The sequence below is a fragment of the Scatophagus argus genome, chromosome 11 (assembly GCF_020382885.2).
Source record: "Scatophagus argus isolate fScaArg1 chromosome 11, fScaArg1.pri, whole genome shotgun sequence".
Classification (NCBI taxonomy): Eukaryota; Metazoa; Chordata; class Actinopteri; family Scatophagidae; genus Scatophagus; species Scatophagus argus.
The window spans coordinates 4501415-4519653 of NC_058503.1; the positions used below are offsets into that span (position 1 = coordinate 4501415).

An 18239-nucleotide genomic window follows, 5' to 3' on the forward strand; every position below is an offset into this window, starting at 1 on the left:
CAAACTAGTGCATCTGTCTTATTAGATACGGCAGCAGCAAACACTAACCACTGTATCTGATCACCTGTACTTCAGTGATTTGAAATTATGGTTGGTCTAATTTTATCCTGACCACACTGTGTTAATATTGGATATAGACTGTGTCTACACAAGTATTATTGTTTTTATGAAAACGCTGGATTACGTACACCTGACTGACACTTAGACTTACCACGCTCTTCTTGGCCTCTGCTTCTTTCTTGGCCTTAGCATCAGCCATGGACTTCTTAAAAGCTAAGAGGACCTCGCGACAGTCCTCTAAATGGGCCTCTGGCTCCCAAGTGTCATCATCAGAGCAGTAATTCTTCCAGCGGACTCTGTAGAGCACTTCACCCTAAAAAGAGAAAGAAAAGATAATAAGTTCACTCACCAACCTGACACAGTGCCTTGTAGCTGTCAGAATTTAACTGCTGACTATTTGACCAGGCAACAGAATTTGTCACGCATCAAAAGATTTCCATGTGATGGCTGTCTGCATACAAACATGACTGACAGACAAGATGAAATTCATAATTATAGCATTTGTTTCTTTGATTCACAAGTGGTATTCGAAGTGGATTATACATTGCACAAGACAGCAAGAGTTAATTTTAGAAAAAAAGGCAAAAAATGCAACACTGATAACTACTCATTGCAGATGTACATATTTACTGACTTGGACCATATCCTGAGCATTTAACTAAAGAAAAATTTGCTCGGAAAATATTTCCTATATCTTTGTCAAACTAATGCACATACATAAAAACATAACAATGTTTCTTCACCATAAATTAACATATGTTAACTCTGTTTTTCTTAATGCTTTAATTTCATAAATCATCAAACTGAGAGTTTAAAAAAAACAGATTACTTAATTTAATGTAAACCTTGTAAAAACACTGGCTCTCAAGGGAAAAAAACAGACTTACACTCACAATCTACTCATACACACAAAAGCACTCCCTCCATAACCACTCAGGTGGAAGGGCTAGCTAATATTTAAATGTGCAAATGCAGTACTATCTTGATACAAAGCATGACTTTGTAAGGAAAAGGTAAGAAGAAATCAGAGAGGAATCTTTACTGCATAAGAAGTCATTCTAACTGTACAACTGTTTGCAATCAATGACAGCTGAAACATTTGGTCTAAAGTCTGATTTCTTTCTGATTATTAATATGTTGATATAGTTTCAATACATCTAGACATAATCAATCAGAAACTGCCCCACCACCTGTAAGTTATTTATATTTTCTTATTTATTTCATACTTATTTATTCCTCGAATTAAAAAAATTGGGACTATAAAACTGAACACACACATATAAAACCGGAGTCAAATTTCTTGTATGTGTACACACACAACGAATCGGATTCTGATGCAGTTACGACCGTTAACACTCCCCCAGGTGACCCTAACGGCCCACTCAATAGGAGGGACCCGAGGCACCTTTGTTCCCAAGTGACTTTTGTCACACACACAGTATATATTCCGGTACTCCCCACCATCAGTTAGAACTGAAGAAGCTTCTTGGATGTGAGGCGAAGCGTCTTCTAGAAAAACTTCACGTCCAGTTTCCTAACGGAACTATTCAACCTTGACCATGACCTGAATGACTGAGAATCTCCATAGATAAAAATTATTCAAGTAACCGAACCTAGCAGGTTAACAGACACAGCATAACTTAAAGCAAATATCCAAGGTAGTTCAATATTATATAGCGTAGTATTTCTGTATTTTTGCAATTTAAGGTTAAATAAAACACACACACACACAGATCAGTTCTTGCAGTTTCAAACTGGGCGGCCACGATGATAGCGTAACGTTAGCAGGAGTTACTACATTCACAATGGGAATTACGTTGTCCGGCACTGTTTACCGCCACGACACTATACATCATCCATTATGTTTTATGCACAAAGTGGCTAGTATTACTTCTGGGATTTGCCTTATCTACCTATACCGCTGTTCAAAAGCACCCGTGATAAAAACAATATCAAGCTTGCAAAGCGTCCGTCCTTGGCCCCAACAGGAGAGAGGGGAGCGGACATCATAGGAGAAGTTGTGCAGAAAAACGATGCTGTGTGGATGAGCAGTGAGCTACGACAAATGTGTAATCGCATATTAATAGTTAATTAACATAAGTGCAATTCACTGCATCAAAATGCACTTAAAATACATTGGAGACAGGCATTCTCTAACGAAAAGTGTTAGTCCATCGAGGTGGGCTATGCGTCGTGAGAGTGTAGCGAAAGCAATGTCAGCCATGTTTGCCAAGCTAGCCCGGTGGCTACATTTAGCTAGCTTTAACGTTACCTCTTCCACCCGCATATCAATGATCCTCTCCACTTCGTATACATCTTCTTCCTCGTCTGGTTCACTGTCCACAGGCTCCACCTTGTCAGCCTCAGTCTCCATAGCTGTGGGTCAGTGCTAGTTTGCTAAAATTTCGCTATTTAGATTCTACACTCTGAAAGGCCGCCCTAGCTGCGTGTTTACTGAGGCAGAACGCTAGCGTACCTGGCCGTAGTTACTGCTCTGGCTCTGCAGCGCAGACCAGCTACCGCCCGCTCTTACAACGCTGCCTTCACTTGCGACTCCGAGCATTCCATAGTACAATTTCTAAGTCACATTCATGATGTTCAGCGATTGAAAGTAGTTTTGATCGAAGCTTGTAACTAGGAAAACAAATGTGTGCGTTATTATGCAGAACTATTCATTTAACTGAAATAATGCAAAAATATGCGACACTAATCGTTGACAGGCAGCAAACATCGGCACATTATTTTAGCTACATGTGTCTGACATACGTTTATGTATTTTTCAACTTTCTCTAAAGTTTTGTCTAGCGTGCATGTTTAACGATTAAAGTTTTTTTTTTTTTTTAAAAAAAAAAACAACAAACGAATTTCCTACAGCTGAATTACAGTACCACTAGTTATTTGAGATACTGATAGTCAAAATTTCGATGTTTTTAAAAGGCACCAATCACATCAAGCCTCCCTGACCTTTTACGTAGCGAGCATAAGCGAGCAATGACAACATCCAATGATCGATACCCTTTTTATGACTGATCTTCATTCTGGAACGATTTTGGAAAATTTATAGCAGGTAAAACATTACAACTTTACTATAGAGAAGAAAAATGTCTTTACCTACTTTGAACATAATGATAAAACTTGTGTTTTATTGTCAATCTTTTTTACATTATTAGGAAAACTCCATATCCATAAAGCCAAATATCAAAAGTCAGCTTCAACAGTTAATGTTTTCCTAATTGAAGTTGATCTGTATTTTACATCCCTTAAACTTGTCAAAAACAAGAAAGGAATCGCAACAATCAATACATATTCAGAAGTATTTAAGTAAATAAGAACTGTTGTCTTCCAATATACTCAAAGAAGTCTGCTTTTTCTTCTTTCAAATTTTATTTTATGTATTTATTTTTTCACCCTCATCTTTGTTTTCTGTGTTTTGTATTTCCAGGTGTTTTATCTATGTTTATGTGTTGGAATGACAACGATATATAAATTGTTTTTTCTCAATAAAAGAAAAAAAAAAAACACACAATGGTCAAGGCACACAGTCACCTGATAGGAAACATATGTACGCATTTGAAACTAAATATGTAGTCATCGTCCATAAATGGTTATTTTAAACACACCAAACTAACTCAAAATAAGACGTCGTGTGAAAATATATCTTATCTGTCCAAAATTACATATTTTCAGCAACAGTGACTTGCTCTGATAATACTGAGTTTCACTTAATTCTCAAATCCAAACATGTCTGAGCCAATTAAAGTACATTTTGACATGGTTTCGTAGTGTTTTGAACTGGTAACTCCTCTCAGTTTACTTTAAAGTTTACTTTATATCTCCAGTAGCCACATTAACTTTCATAACTTAAATCACCTGAATTTATTTAAACATATCAACACTTACATCAAAATAACTTCACCAGATGACAAAAATGCAAAAACAAGTTTGCTTCACTCCATTAATGAGTCAACTACTAGAAATTTAAATACTATGACTGAGGACAGGCCACACAAAGGAATCATTACATGGTGAGAAATTAGCTCTCTAGTAGGCTTAGATATAGTCATTTATTAACTCGGTCTAACTAGGTTTTCATATTTGGAGTCTGCATTATGAATGTGTGTGAACAGCTGTCTGTGGTTCTGACAGTGTGGTGCAGCATCCTCAGTTGTCTCCCATCTCAGACGCCAAAAATGATTCTGAGATCAGCCAGGGAGAGTTTAGACAAGGTGCTTCCTGTTCCTGACAGCACATTCTGGGCCAGCTCTTTCTTCTTCACCTGCAGCGTGGAAATTTTCTCCTCCACTGTGCCTTCACACTCAAACCTGAAAACACACAAACACACACACAAAAAAAGTATTAAATAACATACATGCATTTATATACATATGTACAAGCATATACCATATTATAGAACTAATGACAAACAAGGTACATCACTATGGGGCCAAATCAGGGCCAAAGTTTCGTTAATTCAGGGAAAAAAAAGATTTGAAATTTAAAGTTGAAATTTCGATTTTGACATCATCCTCATTTTGGTTTCACTCATCAACCAAGCCGTCTGTGTTTGTGTTTTATTTTAACCAAGATTCTAATGTCTGCTGTAGCTATCATTAGAAAAATTCATAAGAAATATAATACACAAAACCAAAACTGTATTATTGTGGTTATGTTAACGTAATGATAATTGAAGTTACCCTACAGTAACGTAACGCTGCTAGTCGTAAATCTTTAACTGACCAATCAGCATACATTAGCAGAATGCTAGAATACAGAATACATTTTTTACAGGCATTAGTATTTTTTCTTTTCAGGTCTGACATATAATTGATTCTATATTTGCAAAAAATAAAATCTGGGTGTTTTGGTCTAGGAGTAGGTGTAAATAATTATTTAACCACTTAGCTCCATTCACTCCTGTTCATTGAGGACTCTTTCGTGAGTGCACTGTAGATGAATTGCAGCCAACTTTTGGTACACTGGGTTTTAATGGGCAGTGGAAGAAGAACTGTGAGGAAAGTCCTCAGCCTTGTTTGTTATGCAATCACTCATGATTCCACGCCCCGCGAAGCTGATGCCCCCCACACTAGATCTGGGCCAAAAGTTTGACACTTAAAAAATGAGACCCAAAAGTGAAAAAATATATCAGATAGATAAATATAAAAGTGTGAAAAAGACCTGAAACCTGAAAAAATATGATTTGAAACTGTAAAAAAAGGAACATATGAGCTGAAAACACAAAATCTGCAACCAAAAAAATAAGACCTCAAATATTGAAATATATATATGAAAGTGAAAATTGAAAATAGATAATTTATTCAGAAAGAAATAAAAATTATATTTAAACTGAAACACCACACTTTTAGTAAAAAATAACTAATAAGTAGGATGTATACAAATTATGTTTAGTAAAGATTGTGGCTTTCTACAGCCCTGATTCCAAAATAGACATGACATTAAATATATGTATGTATAAAACATACATCAAATAGAATGTGACAGATCTTTGTAAATATTTGATGTGGGTAACATGTTCTGAACAAGTTGGGACATGGACAACAAAAGAAAAGACTAGGAAAGTTGTTTACTGCTCTAATAACACCAGTTTGCAATATTCCCCCTGGTAAACAGGTTCATTGGTAACAGGTGATAGTGTCAAGATTTGGTATGAAAGGGACATCCTTGAAAGGATCAGTCTTTAACAAGCAAGAATGGAGTAAGGTTCACCACTTTGTCAGACTCAAGACTGTATCAACGATATTACTACATGGGCTTTGGAACACTTTGTAAAACTGTTGCTGGTAAACACAGTTCATTTGCAAATGACTGCATTCTGTTGATTGATGTTTTACACGGCTTGCCAACTTTTTTGGAATCAGGGTTGTCTGTCCACTTCACTCAGAACAAAACAAAGGAAATGTTTCCCATGAATCTGCTGCAGGTTTGTTGTTTTATTCCTCTACATGACATGCAAAAAATAATTTGATCTCTGGTTTAGGCAGAGATCAAATTGAAATGATTATTAAATTGAAGCTTGCTTTAGTTGATACTTACTCACTTATGTCCTTTTGCAACAATACCATATGATGTAACAGTAAATAATAATAGTAGCCACACACGCAAACATATACTATCAGATCCACTTTGATTCACACATATCGAATGTCCTCCTGAGTCGTTACCTGTGGATGGTGACATCTTTAGTTTGTCCAACTCTGTAGATTCTGTCACACGCCTGATCCTCCAAAGCTGGGTTCCTGTCATTAGATAAAAGTTGAAAGGGTTAAGAAGACAGCTGGAGTGCAGCTGCTGAAGCGCAATTAAAGCGTAGTCAACCATTTAATTATTTTTTTTAATTATTATAGAATTTCATTTGAAAGGTACTTTGACAACAAGTGCATAAAAAGGAAAAAAAAACAGTAGTAACTGAGACAAAAGACATAATGTATACACAACTAGTTACATCAAGAAGAGGGAAGCAAACACTTTGTGCATGCCAGTGTGTGTCTCACCAGTGCATGTCCATGAGAAAGAGGTGATTCCCACCAGTGAGATTGAGTCCAACACCTCCAGCACAAAGAGAAACCAGCATCACCTTTGGTGGAGAACCAGGAATATTTAATTACTCACATTATGTTTAATGTTACACTGGTTGAAATCCAGTTCTGGAGGTTCACCAGAAATATTCTGTGTGTTGTGTGGCAAAAACAATGGGGTTAAATACATATTTCCTTTTCACAATACGGAAAAATATGCAGGTGTTTATTAACGGATAGACAGATAGATAGACAGATACTTTATTGATCCCAAGGGAAATTCAAGAATCACTCGGATCACTACTGACAATACAGGTCTGCTACACCCATGAGTTAATGAACATTTTGTTTAATTGTTGTTAAGATTACACTGATGCATTAAAAATACTTGCTAATTAATTTTAAACTAGTAACCTTTTTCAGTCATGGATTTTCTTGATGAGGTCAAGATATCTGGGTAAGATTTACCTGCGGTCCTTTAGGGTTAGTGTTGAATTCTTCCACCAGGTCCATGCGTTGTTTGGGGTTGACAGACCCATCAATCATACCATAACTCAGACCAATCCGCTGCAGATGAACAGATACAATGCGCAGCATGCTGGTCCACTGGGACACGACCACACTATACATTACCAGAGAGGAGACAGCATGTGAACTACACATACAATAGTAACATTTAAGTGGTTTCCATTTTTCAATTGTAATTAACCACTTATTAGGTTAGCAGATGTTGGTAGCTGAATGTATAGTCCTTTCAAAGACTACATCTAGAGGGATGAGTGAGGAAGGTAAATATGTATGACATGGACATATCACTTTTTGTTTCTAAACAAAGGGAGTCTTTTTAACATCACAACTTCCATGAAAACTGGTTAACTCTATCTACTAAATCACATAGTCAAGAGCTCCAGAAGAGCTTATGAGTGCACCTCATGGGGAGACTGTTTTACCATCTAGATTATTACATTATCAGGTAGATACTTCTGTGTTTAATTGTGAACTGGACGAAAGACAGAATCCGAGGTGACTGTGAGACTTTACCTTTTCTGATCTGAACTCTTCTGTCTGATTGCCTTCAGCTCAGAGATAATAGCAGAAATCTAGAAAATTGAGACAAAAAAAATTACTTAATTTGTTGTTAAAGTTTGATAAAATCACAGCAGCAATACAGGAAAACTTTTCTCACCAGACTTGGAAAGTTACCTTGGGCTCTTGGCAAAGAGAGATTTTTAACTTATGACTAAGGGTCTTGCAACATATACCAGTACTGACTTTAAATGTGATATTTAAAAAATAAAACAGTGAGATCATGCTAATAATACACAGTAACAGATGATAATGTAATGTAAATGTAAATAACTAAGAGCAGTAACTGAGAGCAACAAATCCCTGTAAATAACCCGTGATCCTAACTGGCGCTTAAACTGATACAACCACTTCCCCTGTCTCTGGTAAAGAAAACAATGGTCATATTCTGAACAGAGAGAGCAGTCTGTCTTGGCCTATCTTAATATATCAGCAATCAAAGACTCTGCAGGATTCAGGAGGTAATGTTAGGGTGCTGAGCACAACCTTGCTGCTCTCACTGGTCTCCTCAAAGAGCTGTGAGGGGAATCGGGTGCCATTGAGGGCCACAGTGTCTTTTGGGTCAGGACCTGAAGGCGAGGGGCTAGAGGTGAGAGACAGAGCATTGAGCTGCTCCTCCAGAGACAAAACAATACCATCAGCCTGCAGCTCCGACGAGTCAAGAGTCTGAGCAGAGAGCGAAAGAGAGAAAGAAGGAAATCAGTACTTAATGCGGTTTGTCTTTGTGTGCATTTATGTGCGTGAAAATGTCTTTTTGATTGAGGACAAAACTGGTTAGTCTTGAGTGTGTGTGTGTGTACCTTTTTAAGAAGCGACAGGTGACAGCAGCACTGTCGGAGGCGCAGCAACAGAGACAGGATGTGGACAGTGCTGGATGCCTGTTGGGGCTGCTGGGAACTCGACACAGCAACATCAGCCTGGGACATACCAAATTCTTGGGCCACTGGGGAGTAAAATCAGCAATACTGATTACTAACCAAGTTTATCTTAAAAGGCTAAATGTCAGACATGATTCACCCCAAATGGGAAAATTCTTGTTTCTATTAAATAAAATTTCTTTCTAAATTCCCAAACAAAAGGGAGCAATTTCTGAGTGCATATTTCCTGAAACTCACTTTCACAAGACATCTTACACTCAGTGTTTGCCTTTGTTGCTTTTTATTAAATTGCATCACTTCATGCTGTATTTCCTATTCATATTATTATTTTATGATCTAACTTTACTGTCATTACATATTTAAATTGTGCTTGTTTTAGCCCCATTTTCGTATCTGTGTATGCACTTTCACATATTTTGCACCCTTATCCAATCAAGAGCTTGTTCTGTCACTGGCATCGTCTCTGCCTTACGTGTGATTATCTCCTATACTTATATCTGTTTGTTCTTAAATGTGTTTATATATGTTTATATATTCTTTTGATAAAATTTCAACTGCTTTATATGAGCTTATTTCTTTCATCCATATTTTACTGTATGCTTATTTCTTTTGATTTTTGCATTTGAACTTACATCTGCTTATGTGTGTGCTCAGTGCTGCTACATCAAGCTGTAAATCTTTTAATGTATCAGTATTTATTTCATTGAGCTTGCTCTTCCTAAATTCTTCCTTGTCAGATAATCTTTCCTGTATATACCACCACTACCGGGAGTCCACGTGTGTAGATATATTCTGTAGACTGTGGGGAAAAACAATACATATAGGCCTGCACAGAGCCTATATGTATAAAACCTATGTAATGTGGTTGCTATCAGACCCTTGCGAATGCAGAAAATATAATTCTGGCTTAACTGAAGCCATGTTCATGACATACATGCCTGTAGAGCACCATGAAACAACCAGCTGATAGCTCACCTTTGTTAAAAGGATTGGAACGGGAAGAGTTTCCCTTGTTCACATCATTTCCTTCATGTCTCTTCAGGTAGTTCTGCAGAGTAGATCTGGAGAAAAGAGCACATCATCACTCTTTTTCATCAATTCATCCACTTAATGTATCCAAGAGGTCTAGCGCATTTAGACCTCGGAGATGTTACAAGTCTCCTTGATGGTGGTCTAGTTTAAAGGAGGAACACAAATTAGTCTTTATTCAATTCTTATCCACTTTTCAATTCAATTAATGGAAAACATCACAGACATCAAAAAAGCTAAGCAGGAAATATCTGAAAAGGCAAAACACATTACTAAATAAACAGACAAAACATGGCATAATAACAATTCATGACAAAGGCCTAAAATTTTAAATATTAACAAAACATGGAGCTGGAAGATTGTAATATCTTTTTTCTTCCTTTAGGAAGAAAAGCTGAAGCAGACAGAAAAAGAAGCCTTCCTAAGCCTAAATCTTTTTTGTTAAATGAAAACATGAGACAGGTTCTTGTGTTACCTGGACTGGGCAAAGACCACATCATACACAGCCTGTTCATCCTGGGACAGCTTGAGTCGATGAACCTCGCAGGTCCGATCAGGAAGAGACACCTGAAATATTCAACGTTTCACTTCAGCATTGATAAAAAGCGAGCGTGTGTTTTCGTTTCACCTCAGATCTGTTTGTCTCGACAAACCTGCAGCCAGCTAACTACACAGATACTCTCATCTAATGACAAAATCAAGACTAATTCTGTGGCCCTTACAATAAGAATTTCCTCAGTGTGATAGTAAGAACAGAAGTCCAATGTGTGTGTTCGTTCCTACCAGTGGTCTTCCTGATGAGTCCCGCTCGTCTTTGGTTCGCCGCAGCAGAAGATTCCTAGTCAGGATGTTGAGTCTTTCTCTGCCTCTCTTGGAACCGTTGTCCACCTGAGCTTTCCACAGTTTGTACTCATCAAATGGAGAACAACGCAGAAACCTGAGAGACAGAGACAAACAGTGAAGGAACAGAATTTCAGTTCAATTAACCATCTTGACTTCACTTGACTGCAGTGAAGATGCAGTTACGTTAGTAGCTTTCAGGATCAAAATCATTTTCAGTGCACTATTTGGAGAAATGATCTTGCACAGAATTTTGCACTACTCGTTTCATTTGCATAATACCGCTGCAAATATTGTTGCCATCCCTGTCACTGTTTATATTTTTTTATTCTGGTTGTTTTTATATTTATATACAATTTCGTTCCACCTCATGTTTCTACATGTGTGAAATGACAACAAAGCTCCTTGAATCCTTGAATTATTTTACTCATCAATGGTTGTCTGTTCAAAATGTTTACAGAATGTGTAGAGTTGAGTTTAATCTTTAGTGCCACCTTGTGGTTTATCTTTATTCATAACTTGCTAAGTGAGGAAAAGCTACATTTTCCTGGATTCAAGATGAAGATGGATGGAAGCCCCACATTCTGTCATGCACACAAAACAGAGGAAGCATTTCTACCATGTATGAGTTTTAAAACTCTCATCTTACTTGAGCAGTGAGTACATGTCGAGCAGGTTGTTCTGGATGGGAGTGCCAGTGACAGCCCAGCGGGCATGAGCCCTCAGCTGACACACAGCCATGGAGGTCTGCACTTTGGGGTTTTTGATGTTGTGGGCTTCATCCAGAACCACCCGGGCCCAAGTCACTCGCAGCAGAGGAGATGATCGTGGTGGCTGAAGAGAGCAACACAAAATGAAGTGCACGTTTGTATGAGTGTTTCAGTTTTGGTGCAGATTATTGATTATCAGCATTCACATCTTACAGGATGTATCTCCAGTTAGAACACTGCAGATAACAAATACTGAAGGTTGTTTTGCATCATAAATACATATTTCTCACCACTTCATCAGTATCTTTGCTGGGTTTCTCAGCCTTCTCCTTCTGCACTGGGATCTCTTTAGAGACCAAACTGTATGTGGTCACCACCACATCATAATCCGCAAGCCTGAGGAATGAACAGAGAACATTTAATTAGTGTGCTTCAACAACTCTCTGGAAAAAAAATGGAATGGAAGTTGATGTTGGAGCCTTTAAATATTGTTTTCCTTGAGTTTAGAGCTGAGCTGAACTGAGTTCAGCTTGAGACCATAAAATGAACTCATTTTGCAAAATCCTGTAATTAATACAATGATCATTCCAAGCTAATTATAAATCAAATCTGACAGGCAGAGTTCGCAGACCAGACAGTTTTTCAGTCACGTCTCCCCACACCGTAGCACAACTCTGAGCTAATCACCACAATGAGGCCTCACTTAGCCTATAAAACTACAACACAGGAAGCTTTCATTTGTTCCTGGCTCAGACCAAAGAAAATAGTATTTAAGTGAACATTTAGTTAAAGAGACAGTAGTGCAGAAAAGAGAAAACAACAGTGAGGTGTATGTGTTAATGTGGGCATGCTTCCCTCACACTTTAGCACTTTTCTCACGGTTGGGACCGTGGTACAGGCACACAGTCAGTTTGGCTTTCTTGACATGTCTGTCAATTTCCCGCTTCCAGTGATGGACCAGGGAGGCAGGACAGATGATCAGAGTGCCGTTAGAAACCACAAGGCTGGAGTCTGAATGATCAACATACAAACAAGCAAGCAAATCAAAACATGCAGAGTTTAAATACTAAATGCATACATTTCACCTCCAGAATTCAGAAAAAACAAGAGATAATATCCAGTATATGAACTGAACGAATATGGATTGCATTGCTGTGTTTGATTATCCAAACTGAAAGAGTGAGAAAAGACTGAAGTTACCATTTTTGGAAATCCAGCTTTTCTCTTCTTTGTTTTCATCTTCCTCTTTTTCCTTATTTTTCTTGGTCAATATGAGAGAAATCATGGTCAGGGTCTTCCCCAAGCCCATGTCGTCCGCTGAATCCAAAAAGAGCCATAAGAACGAGAAGGAGAAAAGAGGAAGATAATTAGAATTTGAAGATTCTTTGACAAGAAAAAATAACACACATTCAAAATCAATTTCAAAAATATTCTATATTTTATTAAGATTTCTCATCAGTCATCATTGTAATATGATGCAATAATGATCATGTATATAAATGGTGAACACACCCAGAATTCCTCCACATGGATTCTGGGTTTCTCTCCAGAGCAGCCAAGTCAAAGCTCTCCTCTGATGGGCCAGAAGTGACACCTGACCAACCAATCACAAGAGGACATCATTATCAGAAAAACATAATTATTAAAGGAGGATATAGAATTTTTTTGCTTGAAATTCACTTGACAATTGGCTATGGAATCAGGGACTCTCAGAAGTTCTTTCTAAAAACACCGAAAGCAAATACACTTTGGTCAAAAGCATGAGAACACCCAAAGACACACTTTTATTTGATTGCTGAATATTTTTATTCAAAACCATGAGCATAAATCTGCTGCTACAACAGCCTCCCCTCTTCCGGTTTTAGGCTTACCACCGGATTTTGAAACAGGGTTTTTGCTCACATTCAGCCATACCAACATTAGAGAGGTCCAACAGTGATGTTGGGTCTGGCTCAGAGTCAGTGTTCCAGTTCATCAAGTTCTTCCAAACTAAACTGGAAAAAACATTTCCTTATGGATGTTGCTTTGTGCATGGAAGTCCACATAGTTGGTGTATGGCATCCCTTTTAACATTTAATGAGTAGTGTTAACAGCAGTTCCAGACATCAACTACTGCTTTTTGACTAGTTAGAATGTCAAGCCAACATATCTATAATGTAATTTTAACTAGTAGCAATGTTAATTCTGACATATCTATAATCAATGTCTCACTAGTGGAAATGTTCATTTTAGATATCTGCATCTGATATCTGTAACTTACAACTTGCAAACCACTGACCTCTGTTCAATCCAATTACAGATATCTACAATTCAATTTTGACAGCTAAGTGGACTAGAAATACCTCCTGTTGCTAAATCGTATCCAAGATTCATCACTGGAGTAGTGAAAAATGTTTCCATTGCACAGGAACCTTATGGAATGGTAATGAGTGTTTTGGCTATAAGTGTTGAAAAACTTTAAATTCTGAATTCAAAATACATGTTTTGACCATGGTACAAGGGGGGGATTTTGGAATCCACCAGCCACAGTGGCAGCTGATTCAGAATGCAACAATAAATGCACAATTAGTCTGATATTCTGAAAGAATGACTGACAAAAAACAGACTGTGACTGAAGCAGTGTCTAACCTTGATGCCCTTGGGGTCTGGAGCCTCAGACTCAGCATCGGGGCAGGACTCCAGAGACTTGTGGAGATGGTCGATGGCCTCGCAGGTGGCATTTTTGACTGCCAGCAGACGGTCCTCAGTCATCCTGCCGCCATAAAAGGCCTGGACTGGTGGGTTTGCTGGAAACATTAAGGACTGAGAGTTAGGAGGATGGATGAGTGGAAAATAAAAGAAAAAAGTTAGTTTGGGAAAATAGGATGGAACAACAAACTCAAGTTTTACAACTTCTAACAAAACTGACACAGCCCAACAGAGTTACAAACAAATATGTCTTCAGCCTCCCTGCTGGGCCTACCTCCATACATCTTGCTGTATCCCTGGCTCATCTGGAGCCCCAGGGAGCTGCTGGAGGCCTGGAGTTGGGAGGGACCTGGGGCAGGGGGGACAGGGAGCATGATGGTGCCGCCCGGCCGGCTGAATGGGTTAACCTGCCTGCTACTTGGACTAGCATCAGTACCATCACGTCTAAGCTGGGACTCTGAAAGGGATTTGTACATTACAGTTGCAGTGGTCAGATGTTGCTAATCAACTGCTTCTCATCTAACTATTTTATATTTCTGAATTTAAAAAATGTCATTTTCTACAGTGGAGTACAGAGTAGAAAACAACACACTTTAAAAATTATTTTACATTATTCCTAATGCACAGTGAGTGAGTCACCTGGCTGAGAAGCAGCAGCGAGGCTCAGAGACTCCAGCGCTTCCTCCAGCTCTTTGACCTGAGTCCTCAGCCTCTCCCCTTTATCGGGCAGGGCTGCAACATTCACCACAGACAGTGTGGCCTTAACAGGAGGGAAAAACAAGGAGTGAGAGGAAGGACAAATACAACGGATACAGTGTTCTAAGGTAGCAAAATATCACAAGGTACTGTATACAGATGTGTCAGCATGACGTCACACTGCACACAAAAATCTGCCGTATCTTCTGCTGAACACCCTTTGTTTCCACCTCTGAAGCATGCATCACATTCTCTGTGACAGAGCTTGTGTCAAATGACATCCCATACTTCAGTTGAACTCTTGAAAGCTTCAGAACAGAGCCGACTGACCTATTGGTACATATTGGTATCGCTGTATATGTTCTCTGATATTCAGCGATATGAAAACCTTTTTTGTAATTTATTTCGCAGATTTTTAATAATAGAAAAAAATGACCTGTGGTCAAATGAAACACCACTGTTTGACTTGGTTTAATGGGATAACTGAATTAAACATGCTGCTACCTGTCTGCTCAGTGAGCGGATTACTGAAGCAAACCGTGCCAAAAGATTTGTCAGATAACATGATTAGCTTTTAAGCACACGATTAGCTTGTAAGCACAAAATATTCTGAGATTTTACTGTTCGTGTTTACTTAATTGGGTAGTGATTTTTTTCAATATCTGGTTGCTGCAGTGACTATTCCGTCATACTGCAGTAGACAGAACATGGCTGTAATAGATCTTTACCATCAGCATGGTGAAGTTTATCAGCTGATTTTAGCTTATCACAAACGTATTTTGATGGCAGGTCACAAAGAACTGCAGTGGAGAAATGCTGAAGTTATGTATACAAGTACTTGTATAATATGGTATTTGTCCACCTCTAATATGTAACATAAAAGGGGCATCTATGACATGCATGGCTTTCAGAATGGCCAGTCATGTCTTTAGACTGTTAGTCGCTCACCTTCTTCTGCTGAAGTTGCATAGAGAGCATGTTGCGCAGCCCTTTGGGATCTTCCTGCTGACGTGGGACCTTAGAAGCTAGCTGGAACCCGGGGAAGGTGGTCAGGGTCTTTTGGACAGCAGAAACAGGAGGCGTTTTCTGGGTAGCAGGTTTCACTGACACCACCACTAAATCATCATCATCACTGTCTTGGTGGTTTTTGGTTTGAGAGGACTCTGTGGATTGTGTTGGTGTGTGAGACGTGGGGTCCCTGGCATTATCAGAATCTCTTGAAGCTTGACTGCCACGACTGGGTGAGGATTTAGAGACGGTCTCTTCTGTAGTTTGTTCCACCAAACAGGTTGTGCCATTGGTCAGTTTCTGGGTTATGTCCTTGTGAGGATCCGTAGAGGTTTGATTTATTTTTTCAGGATGAACAGCCTTGACACCTGAGGAAGAAGCCGTTTTTCCTGCTTCTTCTGGCTTGGCAAGGTTCTCCTTAGTCTTGTGTTTCACCTTATCTGTCACTTTTTCCACACTGTTAGCTTTGGGACTCTTTTGCTCCTCATCTGAAACCTTCTTCTTCAGTTTCATCCCTGGTGGTAGTTGTTTACCTCGGTATGTGTCTGATGAATTCAGCTTTCCTCCCTCCTCTTCTTTCACTCCTGCACCTATGCCTTCCGTATTTTCTTTTTGATAATTTTCTCTTCCTTCAGCCTTAGGACTTTCCTCAATGTCTTTCTCATCACTGCCACACTGTATCCTTCTCCATTCAGAGTGCTTGTCGGTCTTGCCAGGAACCTTGAAGGGGTTTCGGACAGGCAGCAGGCTAGAGGGCTGTAGCTGTGTGTCAAATAGAGGGTTTGTCTTTTCTTTCTGTGGCTGCAATGATGGAAGACAGCAGGCATTTTAAAAAAAATGGGTAGCAGACAGTTTTTAGGAGAGTGATTAAAAACAATCTTTGAGAGGTGGAGCTTGAAGTCATATCTAATCATTTCTAGTTAGAAACATTTTTTAAATCTCTGTAACATGTAGCACAGCAACTAATAACTATTTTCACCTTTGACTAGTCTAGCTGATTATTTTAATAATGCTCAGTGACATCTGAAGTAATTTCACAAATTTTATCCTGACACTAAAGTATTTGGTTTCTTTGGATTGTGATAAGAATTCATCATAAAGTTACAAATACGAACGTGTGATAACTAAGGGCTGGAGATAAAACCACATGTATGATAAAAGATGAAAATGTTGTCTATAGCAAATGAATGCTATTCTTAGTCTGGTTGCTGACTAAGCTATTAGAAGCACATAAATAAGATTATGTGTGTCAATCTGTGACAAGTGCTGTCTTACTGCAGTCCAAGGCACGTTGCCACACCATTTCTGGCCTGATTTTTTCCCTGTAACACACCGGTAAAACAACCTGAAAGTAGAAAATAAACTTAGAGTCAGAGGTCTAATCCCACAATCATGTGTGCAGTTGCATAGAGACAGGTATCTTGCTCAAGTGCCTAGTATAAATGTTAAAACTTCATCATATGCATAGTAAGTTGTATTACTTAATAAATAAACTTCTTCCTGGTTTGGACCTTAAAATAATCCACCTACACACTCACCTGTAGCTCTGCTGTTGTTGATTGTAGGAGAGCGCTTGGAGCTCTACCACTGAATCTTCATGATGGAGGCAGTGGGACGGGGAGATGCTGGAGTAGATGATGATTATAATAATAGTTACAATGCAGATACCAGTGAGTTGCAAAAATGAACAATTATGCCATTAAATAACTGCAAGCCCATTGCTACAAAAGCCATATAGGTAAGTGTTTTCATATGTTAGCTGTATATACTTTGGAAGCAAAACACACACAAAAAAAATTGTAGTTTCAGATGCATAGGCAAAGAGAATAGTCTCATGCATCTCGACTATGAGATACTAGACACTTCTGGGTTAGACTATAGTATTTCTGAGGCATCCTTATTGAGGAACCGATAGGTTTTTCCCAGGCATGAGGATGTGAATCCATATGACTGCTGTTGCAGGTACTAGGATTCATCCTCGCCTTTGACGTACTCTTCAAACTCAGACACAGGCGGTCATTGAGGAAATATCTGCCATAAGTGAAGTGAATACCTGGCCAGCTGACTGAAATCACAGCCTTGCTTATCAACGCATACGTAGAAGCTTTTGTCTTTACTTGGGCCATCTTTTACGCCAGTTTTTAACATACACACGCTACCTGTATGGGAACAAGGAGAGCGAGTTATTTTGCAAATCATATAAACTTCACTAGAACTTAGCAAGGGAATCGCATAGGAAAAAATACGTTTGGTTAAGTCAAAAGCAGTGACTACTGATAAAATTACACCAACAATAAGAAAGTGCCATGTCATTCACATAACACACAGTGTTCCAGGGAATAAAACATAAAGACTTTCTGAAACTCAACACTAGTACTAAGGCACAGTTAACTACGATTAACTTGTCTTACCGTGGACATCACATACAATCTTCTCCATGGTTCTAACACATTTAGTTCAGTTTCAGTTGCTAGAAGTCCGTATTTTTTGTATCGACCAATAGCGACTGTCAGAAAATAGATCCGGTGTGTAAATATCAGTATAAAGGTTCCTTTCAATAATTTTAATAAAATCACTGGAATCTATATCACAAATAGACAAATAACAACATATATAGTAATATAACTTATAGTTGCACCTGCTACATGGACTTTAATATGTAAAATTAAAACGTAACAGAGGGCCAAATTTCACTTGACCTTTATTGTGAA

The 18239-nt window shown here is 38.5% G+C and overlaps 2 protein-coding genes across 5 annotated transcripts in view; both read right to left on the reverse strand.

Annotated features, from left to right (window-relative positions):
• mphosph8 (M-phase phosphoprotein 8) overlaps positions 1-2620 on the reverse strand; it is a 28610-nt gene extending 25990 nt beyond the window's left edge. Inside the window, exons 1-2 of one of the 3 annotated variants that reach the window (XM_046403515.1) lie at positions 2333-2603; positions 212-373 (exon numbers count right to left, since the gene is read on the reverse strand). In XM_046403515.1, coding sequence (XP_046259471.1) covers positions 212-373; positions 2333-2434 — 264 coding nt within the window. In that variant the 5' untranslated portion in view covers positions 2435-2603. Of the gene's footprint in view, positions 1-211; positions 374-2332 lie in introns of all 3 variants that reach the window. The other 2 variants (XM_046403512.1, XM_046403513.1) reach the window with 2 other exon arrangements.
• Positions 2621-3907: 1287 nt separating this feature from the next.
• On the reverse strand, positions 3908-18057 carry ttf2 (transcription termination factor, RNA polymerase II). 2 transcript variants are annotated; one of them, XM_046403718.1, is made up of 23 exons: positions 17940-18057; positions 17582-17687; positions 17067-17153; positions 16804-16873; positions 15469-16329; positions 14464-14584; positions 14099-14281; positions 13765-13922; positions 12649-12730; positions 12337-12453; positions 11997-12147; positions 11427-11532; positions 11076-11260; positions 10370-10523; positions 10062-10153; positions 9533-9618; positions 8480-8622; positions 8166-8345; positions 7635-7693; positions 7062-7215; positions 6570-6652; positions 6240-6314; positions 3908-4382 (listed from the first exon to the last, which is right to left on the reverse strand). In XM_046403718.1, the coding sequence occupies exons 1-23, from the start codon at positions 17965-17967 to the stop codon at positions 4238-4240; spliced, it is 3426 nt and encodes a 1141-aa protein (XP_046259674.1). In that variant the 5' UTR covers positions 17968-18057; the 3' UTR covers positions 3908-4237. The 2 variants fall into 2 exon arrangements, with proteins under 2 accessions (XP_046259674.1, XP_046259676.1); XM_046403720.1 differs by lacking the exon at positions 6570-6652 and adding an exon at positions 6688-6744 and having other exon boundaries at positions 4309-4382; positions 17940-17993.
• Between the last annotated feature and the right edge of the window lie 182 nt (positions 18058-18239).

Bases quoted from the DNA above. Each gene is read 5' to 3' on its own strand.
- ttf2 (XM_046403718.1), bottom strand. From the start codon at position 17,967: ATGGAGAAGATTGTATGTGATGTCCACG. The intron at 13,923-14,098 runs GTAGGCCCAGCA...TAATGTTTCCAG, and splicing joins ATACAGCAAGATGTATGGAG to CAAACCCACCAGTCCAGGCC. The intron at 9,619-10,061 runs GTAACACAAGAA...TCTTTTCTCCAG, and splicing joins GTGGTCTTTGCCCAGTCCAG to ATCTACTCTGCAGAACTACC.